General features: G+C 41.9%; 1 protein-coding gene across 1 annotated transcript in view; it reads left to right on the top strand.

Annotated features, from left to right (window-relative positions):
* Positions 1 to 12,154, top strand: part of unc5cb (unc-5 netrin receptor Cb) — a 120,361-nt gene that overhangs the window by 64,094 nt on the left and 44,113 nt on the right. The window contains exons 3-4 of the mRNA XM_071914837.2: positions 2,862 to 3,005; positions 9,892 to 9,995. Coding sequence (XP_071770938.1) covers positions 2,862 to 3,005; positions 9,892 to 9,995 — 248 coding nt within the window. The remainder of the gene's footprint in view (positions 1 to 2,861; positions 3,006 to 9,891; positions 9,996 to 12,154) is intronic.

Genomic DNA, 12,154 nt, shown 5'->3' with positions numbered 1-12,154 from the left:
TGTGTATTTTTTAAGCTTCCATTCTCTCCTAAAACACCTTTGCATCCTCGCATAAACTAGGAATTCAGACACCTATCCACCTACTCTGCCGACTCTAACAGTAGAATACATCCTTGTCTCTCTGTACCCTGTGGGGATTGTGGCCATCTAGAAGAAGAAGAGTGAGAAATTATGATACACAGAAGTATACTGACAAAAACTCACAGCTCGAATGCTGTTATTACATTTAGCGAGACGGAAAGTGCTCGAACAATTATTGTACATAATAGTGCATTTGGGTTATTTCTAGTTGTTTCATTCTAGTCATATCTACCATAGCAGCTACAAGCAAATTTCCAAAATTTTATTCATATAGCATTTGTATGCTTCATGATATCTTCTATGTCACAATATGTCTGTCACATTCACTACAATACATGACAGGGAAGATTGGATGCATTCATGCCTCACTTGATATAACATTTATAGAATGAAATGTTCAGGAAAACTGTATTTAAGCCTTAACGGAACATATCTCTTTAACAGTGTGGGTGCAGTAATTGTGTTTTGCAGTTAACAAACCATTTTGAGTCCATTATAGATCGATTTGTTATTTTTGCTTGAAAATCAATACAATTCTCTCTATAAACGTCAGTATTCCAAAATCCTTTCCTAACATAATTGTACTCTGATACTCAAAACATTGTCATTCTGATAATATCCGTAGTAATACATTTTTTGGTTGTGACATTCGCACTAGTAAGCCACGAGAAATCATACAGTTGACAAATGGGAAAATAAGCAGGGTGAGATAGGGGTGTGGGGTGGGGAGAAGAAGGTTGTCTTTTCCGTGATACCAAATAGAGCTATACTCAGTGGCCACTTTATTAGGTACACTCCCTGTTTATGCAAACAGCCTGCTTGTCTATATAGTGAGTCACATGGCTGTGACTCAGTATATAAAGCATGCAGACAGGGTTGAGAGGTTCAATTACTGTTTGACTAAAGGTTAGAACGAGCTGATTGTCGATTGTTTAACGAAAACTAATTGTTGATGCCAGTTCTGCTCCACTTCCAACATGTTTGGATTTTTGTGTCTAGAGTGTCTTGAGTTTACCAAGAATTGTGCAGTGAACAAAAGTAGCAGCGCTGTGGGCGAAAACATCTTGTTGATGCGAGAGGTCAGAGGAAAATCAGGGGAAAAGACTCATTCAAAGATTCAACCTAATAGAGCACCTTTGAGATGAGGTGGAATACGATGTTTGCAGCATGAATGTGCTGCTGAAAAATATGCAGGAACTGAGTGACGCTATTGAGTTAGCATGAACACCAAGATCCCTGTGGAGCGTTTCCAGCGTTTCCAGCTCATTGAATCCATGCCTCAGAATTCAAGGAGTCCCACCTGGCACTAGCTAGGTGTACCTAATAAAGTGCCACTGGGTGTATATTTAAGGTGCCCCTGATTAACTCAGAAAATGAGGAGGCCTCCACAAGCTTAGGACATATTGAATAATTCACACTTACTAGCATCACCCCTGTTCACTTCAAGTAGGGGGAAAAGGCCTTGAAAGATAGATACAGAGTGACGTTAGACATATGAAAGGAACGGAAGAGGAGAGATTAAAAGAAGTGTAAAAGGAGGCAGAGGACCATAGTAGCATGGAGTATGAGAGGGACTTTGGCTCAGCATACCACCTGTCCTCCCACTTTATTACCACATAGAAGATATACCTAGGACTCCATTCGCCTGCCCATGACCGATGATATAGACTGAATGGAAGTCTATTATAATGTCTACACTATGCAATATGTGTTGATATATGTGTCCTTTTTACTATAGTCTTGTTATGTTACTTATTATTATTCTCTCTCTCTCTCTCTCTTTTTAGCACTGCATGATCATACCACCTCCATCCTGACAAATCTCTATAATTCATTAAGTGATAAAAGGATGAAGGATTGAGAAAGGAAATAAGTCGACATAATATTGAGTGACAAGCAGCCATACCTGCATAACAACAAATACAAACATATGCATGCGCTCAAATCGTACGCTCACACACGCATACACACATACAGACGTGCACAGACATACCCACACTGTAGCAGCGCCGTAATCTGTGCTAGAGGGGCAGCTGTGGGTAGAGGCGTTTGTGTAGGGGATGATTTGTTTGTTTGGGTCCTGGCACCCAGATGAGCAGTAATCAGAGGAGTTAGCAAACAGGATTGTGTTAGCCATGACGCTGAGAATCCTCCCCCACAGGGCCCCGACCCAAACAGCTCAATGCTCCGGCACCAGAATCTGGGCCAGACTGGCACACACACACACACACACACACACAAATACCCATTGCCAAAGAATGTGATGTGACTGATGTGAATGTTACTGATCTGTTTGCCTGAATATACAGTAGCACCATCATCTCTCCCAGGTGTGAGAATATAACACTGAGATGTTGTGTAGATTGTGTGGGGGAGGCATGTGGGCAGCATGTGTGATTTTATGATTTTGGCCCTGCTTGTTCACTCTGTCCGATGCCCTCTTCTCCCCAGGGCTGAGTCTGAGATGGGACAACATCCATTCCACTTTATTAAGCGATCAATTGACTCAAATGGGTCTGTTTTGGCCCCACATCCCCCACTGTTGTCTATGTGTCCTGTGTTGATGCGTACTGACTTGATCTCTCTCTCTCTCTCTCTCTCTCTCTCTCTCTCTTTCTCTCACTGTCTTTTTCACTCTCTCTCTCCTCTTCACTCATTCTCTTTCTGTCCTCGGTCCTGAATACTCTCTCTCTGTCTGTCGTTCCCATCCTTGGCCTCTCTCCTTCTCGTGCTCTTTCTGCTTTACCCTCCCTTTTCGATCCTTTTATCATTCCTCCCAGGCCTGGTAGTGAGAGAGGCCAGTATAGAGATCACTCGGCAGCAGGTGGAGGAGCTTTTCGGGCCGGAGGACTTCTGGTGTCAGTGTGTGGCCTGGAGCTCCGCTGGGACCACCAAGAGCCGCAAGGCCCATGTCCGCATTGCCTGTGAGTATTCGTCCCTCCCTCCCTCTGTTCCTTCGTCCCACCATTCAAATCTTTATCTTCTCTCTCCTCCTTGCATTCCTCTCTCTCTCTCTCTCAACAGCCAAAGCAAATCTCATGACTGATATAGGCTGAGGAGATGCGTCTCACTTTGCGTAGGACTTTGTATATGACATCTGATTTATAAATACTAGAGATAGTAGTAGTCAAACAAGGGTTTTACTAACATGGGACTCAAGTGTCCTTTTGAACTTGATTTGGTTAAAAGCCTGCAGAATCTGAATCATTTTCCTTGTGTACAGTATAAACTTGGAGAAACAGTGCGGGGGAAGGGGAGAGCTGCAGAGTATACACAGCACAAAGGCTAAGGAACATGTTTATGTCAGTGTTTCCTCTTTTTCCTGTAGGTGGTCCTCATTTGCTCTCTGCCTGTGTTTGTACCCCTACCGAAAAACATACACAATTGTTTTCAAGTAATGAGAAACATTCTGTTGCCTCTAGAGTTTGGACTCGTTTTTTAGTGGTTCCCCCAAAGGACATGCCAATCAAAATGTGAAAGGTAATGAAAACCCAGAGGAAAACCCAGTGAGGAAAGCAGAGCTGTAAGAGTTTTTTTTTTGCGTGACATTAAGGCAACACAGCTGCAACACAACGCATATTATGTAACACAGCTGCTTACCCATTGTTGTCAAGATTTCACCTGAAGGGACTTCTTTTATAATATCCACAAGATCGGCGCACATTCAACTCCTGCTTGTCGAAATCATTTCAAAACGTTGTGAGTGACGTGTCCCGCCCAGCTTTGCAGGCTCTGCTTTGTCTCGTGGCACATGGAGCAAAAGCTACATTCTGCTGCAGTATGCATTGCACTGTGCCTCAAATACACTGCGCTGGATAGGGGTGACGCTTGGGCTTAGTGTTTGGTTGGCAACCCAATGCCAGTGTCAGAATGATCTCATCTTCAATAATACCACATAAGGTACAGCACAGTACAGTACAGTGCAGTCAATAACCTGACCCCACCTTATCTACTCCACTTAGAGCCGCGCCAAGGTCTGCAGCAATCATATACCTGTCCCTCTCTATCTTTATCTCACCTAATTCTCGCTGTTTCTTTCTCCGCACCCTTCTATTGCCATCTGTCTCCATCTCTACATTTCTTTCCCCCTCTCTGTCCCTCTCTGTCTCTATTTTCCACTCTTTTCATGTACGGTTCTCGCTATCTTCCATGTATTCCCTCTCTTTCCAACACCAATAGCTCTCTCTCTATCCTGCTTCTGCTGCTATGCCAGCCTGGTGAATCACACACAGGCATGTCTCTCAGTCTCCCACAGAGCCCACTCCTGCTGCTCCACCCCCTATAATCATCCATGATGAGCAGCCTGCCAGCACTAACCTATCCCTCAAATCACAATGGACCCCTCTTCCCCTCCCATTAGCTTCTGCTGAATGGATTAGCTCCTCTACTGGGCTCCCTCTCCAGGCAGGCTACTTGTCAGAGCCAGACTCTATCCCCTCAGACTAATGGAAACTGGGCTTGTTTTCCTCTCCTCTCCCATCATCTAAACATATATGGTTTAATCAGAGGCTGAGTCAGAGCCAGTGCTGGTGAGTTAAGGGGTTGCGGTGTTGCCGAACAGTGATCAGTGCAGGCTTGCAGACTATAGCAAAGGCAGTGCACTCTGGTCTAGGTAAGGGTATTCTCTTAACTGGAAGAGTTGCTGTGTGTGTGTGTGTGTGTGTGTGTGTGTGTGCGTAATGAGTCTGTTGCAGCAAAAGATAATATGTGTGGATTCCTTGTGACAGCCTTTCCTTCATGTAACCTCCACAAAGAGGTTTTGTTTGGCCTTCATTCTTGGGGTACAGTAATTGCTTACCACAGAGAGCCAATAAAACTATGCGTACAGAAGCAAATGAAATAAATGAATCGAACCAACCAAAAATACCTGTCAAAAGATTGGAGGAACTCATTGTTTTAATGGGGAAGCTGGAAGTGGAATTCCTTGTGTGTTTGTGGCCTTGTATGTTTTTTCACAAGCTAGTAAAAACTCAAATTCACCTTGGTAAGTCTGTTGTTGCCATTCCTGGTTTACGTTTGCATCATTGCTTAATGGTTTATTAAGAGAGGGGGGAAACGTGTCCAAACTGTGAGGCTGGTGTCATTTAGCATGACAAGTAGCCAAACACATCCACTTAAGGTAATGGTTGTCAGATGTGCATCTATCTGGGGCCCAGGAGGCTAGAGGTATTTGTGTGCTGAGAAGGGAATGGTGTGACTCCCACAGGAATGTCTGCTGGGCCGGTCCCACACCCTACTGCGCTCCACAGCCTTACAGCAGCCCAGATAGGGTTATGAGGAGGGAGGAAGGGAGAGAGACAGAGAGGAAACGGCTTAAAACCAAATCCAGCAGTAATGTAAGGTTCAAAATCATCACTTGAATGCCACTTTTTTCTCTTTTTTCATCTCTCTTTCTCCCTCTGTCTCTCTTCAATTCAAATTCAAATTCAAAGATCCTTCATTGGCCTGACATAAAAAATTAAGAATAATGCCAAAGCATTTACAGTTTACAATACACAATGATGAACACAAAACAGAGAAAAGGCTAGGCTATTAATTAATTGTATTATTGTCACTGTACTTACTGTGTACATGGCAGCAAGGCCAGTGGTTCCCTCCCCAAGGAGGATTTGTATTCTCTCCTACTATCTTAACAGTCATTTCTTTTTTTAATTAAATATATTTAAGTGTGTCACATTGTAATAGAAAGTGTGCCCGATTCTCTTCCTCACCTGTCATACTATGACTACATATTATTTTATCTCTTGAAAGCAATATTTACTAGTAAGGGTCAGCAACAGTAGCATGACATATCTGTCTGTCTGACTGTCTGTCTGTCTATACAGGGTCAGCCTATCTCAGCCTATTACAAATTAAAGTTGTAAATAATAGCAATACTACTACTACTACTACTTCAAATAATAATAATAAGAAAAATGAGAATAACAAGAATTATTCAACTCAATTAGTTGCTTTTGAGTATTATTTTGATATTGTTCAAAGTTTTAAACATATTTTTGTGAAAAAATACTATTTAATCCATGCCATTGCCCATTTATGCTCTCTCCTTCTACATAACTTTACATTACAACCATTCAACTTGGAGAACGGTAAACACTGTGCATGTATGTGCACTATAAACATTGTTTTCAGTTACAATTTATCCCTAGTTGGAAATATAAATAAATCTTAGAGAAAACAGAATTTCTCAAAAAATATCACGCATCAAACTTGCAAACGTAATTACCACAACCAACAATAGGTGATTTTAGTGCCCATTCATTTTGCACAATATATACTTGATCAAGTTTACTCACGTTATCAGCAGATATTTTTAACCTTCACACAGTGTTCAGTTAGATTCCACTTCACTCTTAACGTGTTGCCAGTTTTGTCCTCTTGTGCTGAAATCACATTGTTTTTTTCAGTGAGGTGTTGTGGAATAATTTGTGGAGTAAGAACGCATCAAAAAGGGACTTGCTCTCTAGACTTTTTAAAGGTCGCCACTGGATTTATTATCTGGCTTGAATCGTTTTCCAGTATCTTTATTGTATTTACAGACAAGCAGGTCAACTAACTAACAACTAACAGAAAGAAATGCAAAAAAAGAAAGAATAAATTGAGATTCCTTTTCAATTGGCGAGGCAGGTGTGCATGTCACATCCATATTTATAAAGGAAGGTTTATGTAAAATATAAACCATAATGACTATTATTTGAAGGATTTGTTTTGAAAAGTAAGCAAATCTTCATGATAGTCGTACCTGCTTTGAGCGATTTGTGTTTGTTGCTTTCAGCTTGTTTTTAGAGCTCTGGACACATGACATCTGTTAGAGATGTGGTAATTAATTGGTGTGATTGTTTTGTGTTGTTGTTTTCGTTTTATTTTGTTTTGGTTTCCTTTCCTTTCCTTAAACATTTATAAATTCATGGAGCTGCTTGGGATGCAAAAATGAATACTGAAATCTGGTAACTCGAAAGTACTATCTTATTTTAACATCATCATCATCTCTCTATCTCTCTCTCTCTCTCTCTCTCTCTCTCTCTCTCTCTCTCTCCCTCTCTCTCTCAAACTGTTTGTCCTTGGATCAGATTCCCTAAAGCTATGTCATGGAATATGTCTTTCCAATCATTCTGTACACTGTTCCATCTTTTAATTTCATAGCAGACCTTTATGGAAATTGCTCTCAATGCAAAACTCACCATTTCAGCTTTTATAATGCATTGAAATTTGTGGAGTTATTACGGCATATTCCCCCGAAGACACACATACTCTCAGGTTGAACTGGGGCAGGGATTCTCACTGAATTTGTTATTTTAAGGTTCATTTTTTAAAATAAGAAATTAACCTTAAAATGACTGTAGGTATTCTTCGAGGCTTCTTGGTGTAGCCTGATGATGTATTCTGTAATAGGAACATGATCTAGCTTCTCCTGTAGGGGATTTGGAACAGTTAGCTGAACAATGAAATACCTCTATTTCAGTACGGCATCTCCTTGTGTGATAGCATTTGAACACAAAGAGAGGAGGTGATGAAATCAGCCGAAGTTTAACCTCAATCCTGGATCAGGTTTTAGAGGCTGTCAGTCTCTTTATTGCAGGTAATGAAGCCTACTTAGGGAAATTAAAGTAGTGTAAAATATATCGCTTGACTTGAGCTCTAGAAGGAGCTGCTCCATCATCTCTCACAGGTCCAATTTTGCCTCCTCCATACCATATCCATATCCATACATACGCATACTTCAGACTCTCTCTCGCTCTCTGTCAGCAGTAGACACCGAGGAACAGTTATTCTCTATGATAGATACGGTCATCCTATCACACTTAAAACACCCACTGTACTCTTAGAGCATCAGGCATATTTTGCCCTGACTGCTTCGACCTTTTAAGAACAACTTTGGATGAACATTTTGTGGTTCTGCCATAACATCTGCTTCACTGCCCATCTGTTGCTGCTTCGAGGTTTGATCCACATGCGAAACTAGGCTTTTACCACCGCAATTCAAAAACAAAATACTACTTTAAATCCATCTAAAATCATGAATCTCAGGTTTATGCTAGCACATAATGTCAATACTGCAATACTATATTTAGGGCATTCCATTATTACTTTAAGGAGAGTGTGCCAAATTATTTTTACAAATTGAATCCCTGAACCGGGGTTTGTTTCTGGGGTCGTTTCCATGGATACAGCAAGTTGTCAGGAAAAAAAACCCGATGTTCAGGTGTGCCATCTGATCCTCCAGAGATTAGGGAGGAGAGAGTCTCTCCACTTCTGTTGCTATCTTTGATTTATTAACTGATTGATTTATTATAACTTTTCTCTTATTCTCTGTGCAACAATAAATTTCTTTCTATCTTGCTCCCTCTCTCGTTACTCTCTCCATGTTCTCTGTCTCTCTCTCTGTCTTGTTACAATCCCTGCGCACCTTTGTTAGAGCTGTCTGAAATGTCATCTGGTTGCAAAAAATAATAGCGCTTTGTTTCGCACTGTGTTTGACTGTGTGTACTTTCTCGCTCAGTTCAACTCTATGGATTGGAACTTGACTTTAGAGTTCACAATGAAACCCCTTGGCTCAATGTACTCAAAGCACAGATATAATTTTCAGCTTGGTTTGTCTTTCTCTTCAATCATTCTTGCCTTTGTAAGCAGGACCGGTTCATGCTTGGTTTAACGGTGATAGGCAGAGTTGCAGAGTTGTGTTCATGTCAGATTTCTTTCTTCCCTTCTTGCAGATTACAGACTATGACAGAGAGCTAATACTGTAGCAAGCCATGACTCTCATCCTGCATGTTTGTGTGTGTATGTGTGCTTGTCTCTATACACCATGAACATAATATTATATTATTCTACTTATGAAGAGAAACAAAAGTAAATCAAAAGACTTTACAGACTGTACAGAAAACAATATATTTTAGCGTATGCTGTGGTGAATGTGTAATGGTTTTGATTAACTGTATACTAGTCACTAAAAGGGCTAAAGAGTGTGCTAGGGATATTGCATAGGCTGTGGAAATGCTGTCGCTGGAGTTTGGGTGTATGATTGTATATTTGATGCTTCAGTGACTCCAATGTTCCCCAGCAGTACTGTAACCTCTTTTTTCCTCAACTTCATGCCCCCGCCCCCTTCTACAACACACACACACACACACACATGCACACGCACACCACACACACACACATGCCCACTTGCACATTCATTCCCTCCAGAGTACCCTTATTTTCTCCTCTCCTCTCCTCTCCTCTCCTTTCCTCTCCTCTCCTCTCCTCTCCTCTCCTCTCCTCTCCCCTCTGTTGTGTGTGATGCCCGTTGCCCCTCTGTCAATCTGTGCAGCAGCAGGTGATGATATATGTCTAATGAGCTTGGGGTTCCAGTGTAGCATGACACCCTCAGTAATCCTGCCCCGTCAGCTCCGCTGTCCCTGCCCTGCCCTACTCCATCAGGCTCTCACACCACAAAAATATTGGCTTTTTATTGGAGAGAGAGTGATCCCCTTCTTCCTCTCTCCCTGCCATCCACTTCAGGCAATTTATCTGTACACTGAAGGTAAGGGAGGGAGAAAAAAGTGGCAAGTGGAAGTCTCAGTTTCTATTTCTAGCATTTAAATTGGACAATATTCCATACTCTGCACATAGGATGCTTATTATTTAGTACCCTCCTTCTTTATTTTGATGAATCATTGTGTATAAATTGGAGTGCCCATTTCAATTGCCTTGGCATTTGATATCAAAATACCTCTCCAAAGTATGCCCTCATATAAACCTCGTCAATGAGATGTTATGTAACCGTTGATATATGGTATATGGTGTGTTTGCATGTGTTCACTGCAGACTTGAGGAAGACGTTTGACCAGGAGCCTCTTGGGAAGGAAGTGTCACTGGAACAGGAGGTGTTGCTCCAGTGTCGCCCACCTGAAGGCATCCCAGCTGCTGAGGTAAGGTTCAACAGTCATTTCAGTGGACCAGCATACTGTAGTTGTTATGGGAATTAGATTCTTTGTTTGAATGGTTTGATTTCAGCGAGCCCAAAGGTAAGTTTCATATGCACTTATTAAAGTATCCCATAGAAAATTGTTGTGATTACCAGTCCAGCCAAAAGCCTTCTCCTCACAATGTCATGGATGGAGCATGGGACACTGTCTTAGCCAAGCTGTGCTCCTCCTTAATGGCTGTCAACCTCCCCCCTCACTTCTAGGTTTTACAAATATAGCTGCATCCTCCTCCAAGATGACAAAGCAATAAGACTTATAACTTGTGACAACAGGCTCACTGTGTCCACAGCATTCATGCAGTTAGAGGAAATCCTTTACCTTCCTGGGGGGAAGATTAATCAAATGAATTGGCCGTTGTGAAAAGAGGTTTAGATGCAGAGCTGCAGGGACTCTTTGAGCTGGTTTCTTCTCACAGCATTATTACCATCATTCCTGGTGTGATACAGAGAACATTACCATGGCACTGCAATCCTGGCATCAGTTTTTTTCATGTGTTTACAGGCACATGGTGAAAAAGGAACAAAAAGTGTAAATGAATAGCTAGCATGTCCAAATCCTACTTAGTTTTGTATCTAGCATATGAACTTATTAGCATGCATTACATAATCTGGTAATACCAGTAATTAGTTCTGTTCTCTTTTGTGGTGAATGAAACGTGAGCATTGTGTGTTAATTGTATAAACTGCCACAGTTTTAAACTCTTCTGCTTGTCTCAGGAGAACTAATGCAATAACATTGAATAACTCTGACACAGTCCAATGAAGAGATAAGGACATTTTTCCACTGCTGGCTGGGCTTTTTAAGCTGTTTGGGTATTTCCTGAAGGTTGGCTAGTCACCAGAATTTGGTCAAGGGAGAGAAATTTGTAATTATCTGCACAGGGAGAAAAGAATAAAACCAGTAGTCCCTGTGTTACCTTCCCTCAGCCAAGTTCTCCTCCCTGCCCCGCATCCTCCCTGTCCTACACTGGAACATTGTTATGGCTGCATTTCAAAAGGCTCAGTTGAGATTGCAGGAACATAAATAGAGGATGAAAGAGTGGATTGGTGGGCGGGGGGCTTTGGTGTTTTTGGAGGGACTGAACTCTGTAAAGGCCTGCGATTGACCTGGAAAAGCCGAGCTAAGTGAGTGGAACTGCACTGCATTTATGCTGAAAGTGCTGACAGGCTAAATGGAGGAAAGTTTGCGACCCGCTCTCTGCAAACTCTGCTTTCCCAGCCCAGGCTTCACTCTGATACTGTTGCTGTTATAGCCGTGTAGTAATAGTGATTCTACCGCTTGTTAGAAGTCTGTCTATCAAACCCTGATTGGCCCAGTGCAGCGATTAAAGACTCAGCTGGGGGCCAATCACAGCACACCTATGCTTCCTGGGATACGAGGTTGCTGTGGCAACTCAGCTGTGCGCTGAGTGGTAAATAGGAGAGTTGTCGACATTAATAGCTGAAAGCAGAAATCTGCCGACTGGGTGACTTCGGTATCCAGTCCGGGTAACGGTATGCATTGGTGTTTAGTGTAGTGGAATGAGTAATGTTTTAAAGTAGTTACCCTTCACCTAAACGGCTGTTCCATAACCCCGTATTCAACAAATGCGATGAGTTTGGCTCAGTTCTACAAGGCACAGTGAGAAGTTTAATCATTTCTAGTCAGAACATGATAGGCATAGTGACGTTTCACCACCTCCAACCAAAAACATATTGACCAGATCATTTTAAATTCTCCCTGCAGGCATCATACCCCTAATTCTGACTGGGTATGGTGATACTGCTCACTGCTTACTTTTCCTTCTATGGCTGTAGTCGACTTTTGCCTGTGGACAGAGGCACACATTCAGCTTCATTAATTACCCACACTTACCTCATGGCTACGAAAAAAGACAACAGTTCCATTCCACAAGTTATTTTTCTTCTTTTCTGAACTCAAACACAGCTGTCTCAGTGGGAAAAAAAAGGACAAAGCTGAATGCTGCTTTTTCATCTGTGTTTGTCAGACCTTTTCTCACACGGGCTCGGCAGAGAAAGAGACTGGGAAAAAGCAGATGGGCTAAGTCTGTGGTTGCATATGCATCTGCAGAAATATGTAGCAGTCGTGAATGAAAGATCTGT

The sequence above is a fragment of the Centroberyx gerrardi genome, chromosome 2 (assembly GCF_048128805.1).
Source record: "Centroberyx gerrardi isolate f3 chromosome 2, fCenGer3.hap1.cur.20231027, whole genome shotgun sequence".
Taxonomy (NCBI): domain Eukaryota; kingdom Metazoa; phylum Chordata; class Actinopteri; order Beryciformes; family Berycidae; genus Centroberyx; species Centroberyx gerrardi.
Note: the sequence above shows the minus strand (reverse complement) of the source record. Positions and strands in the feature narration are given on the sequence as shown.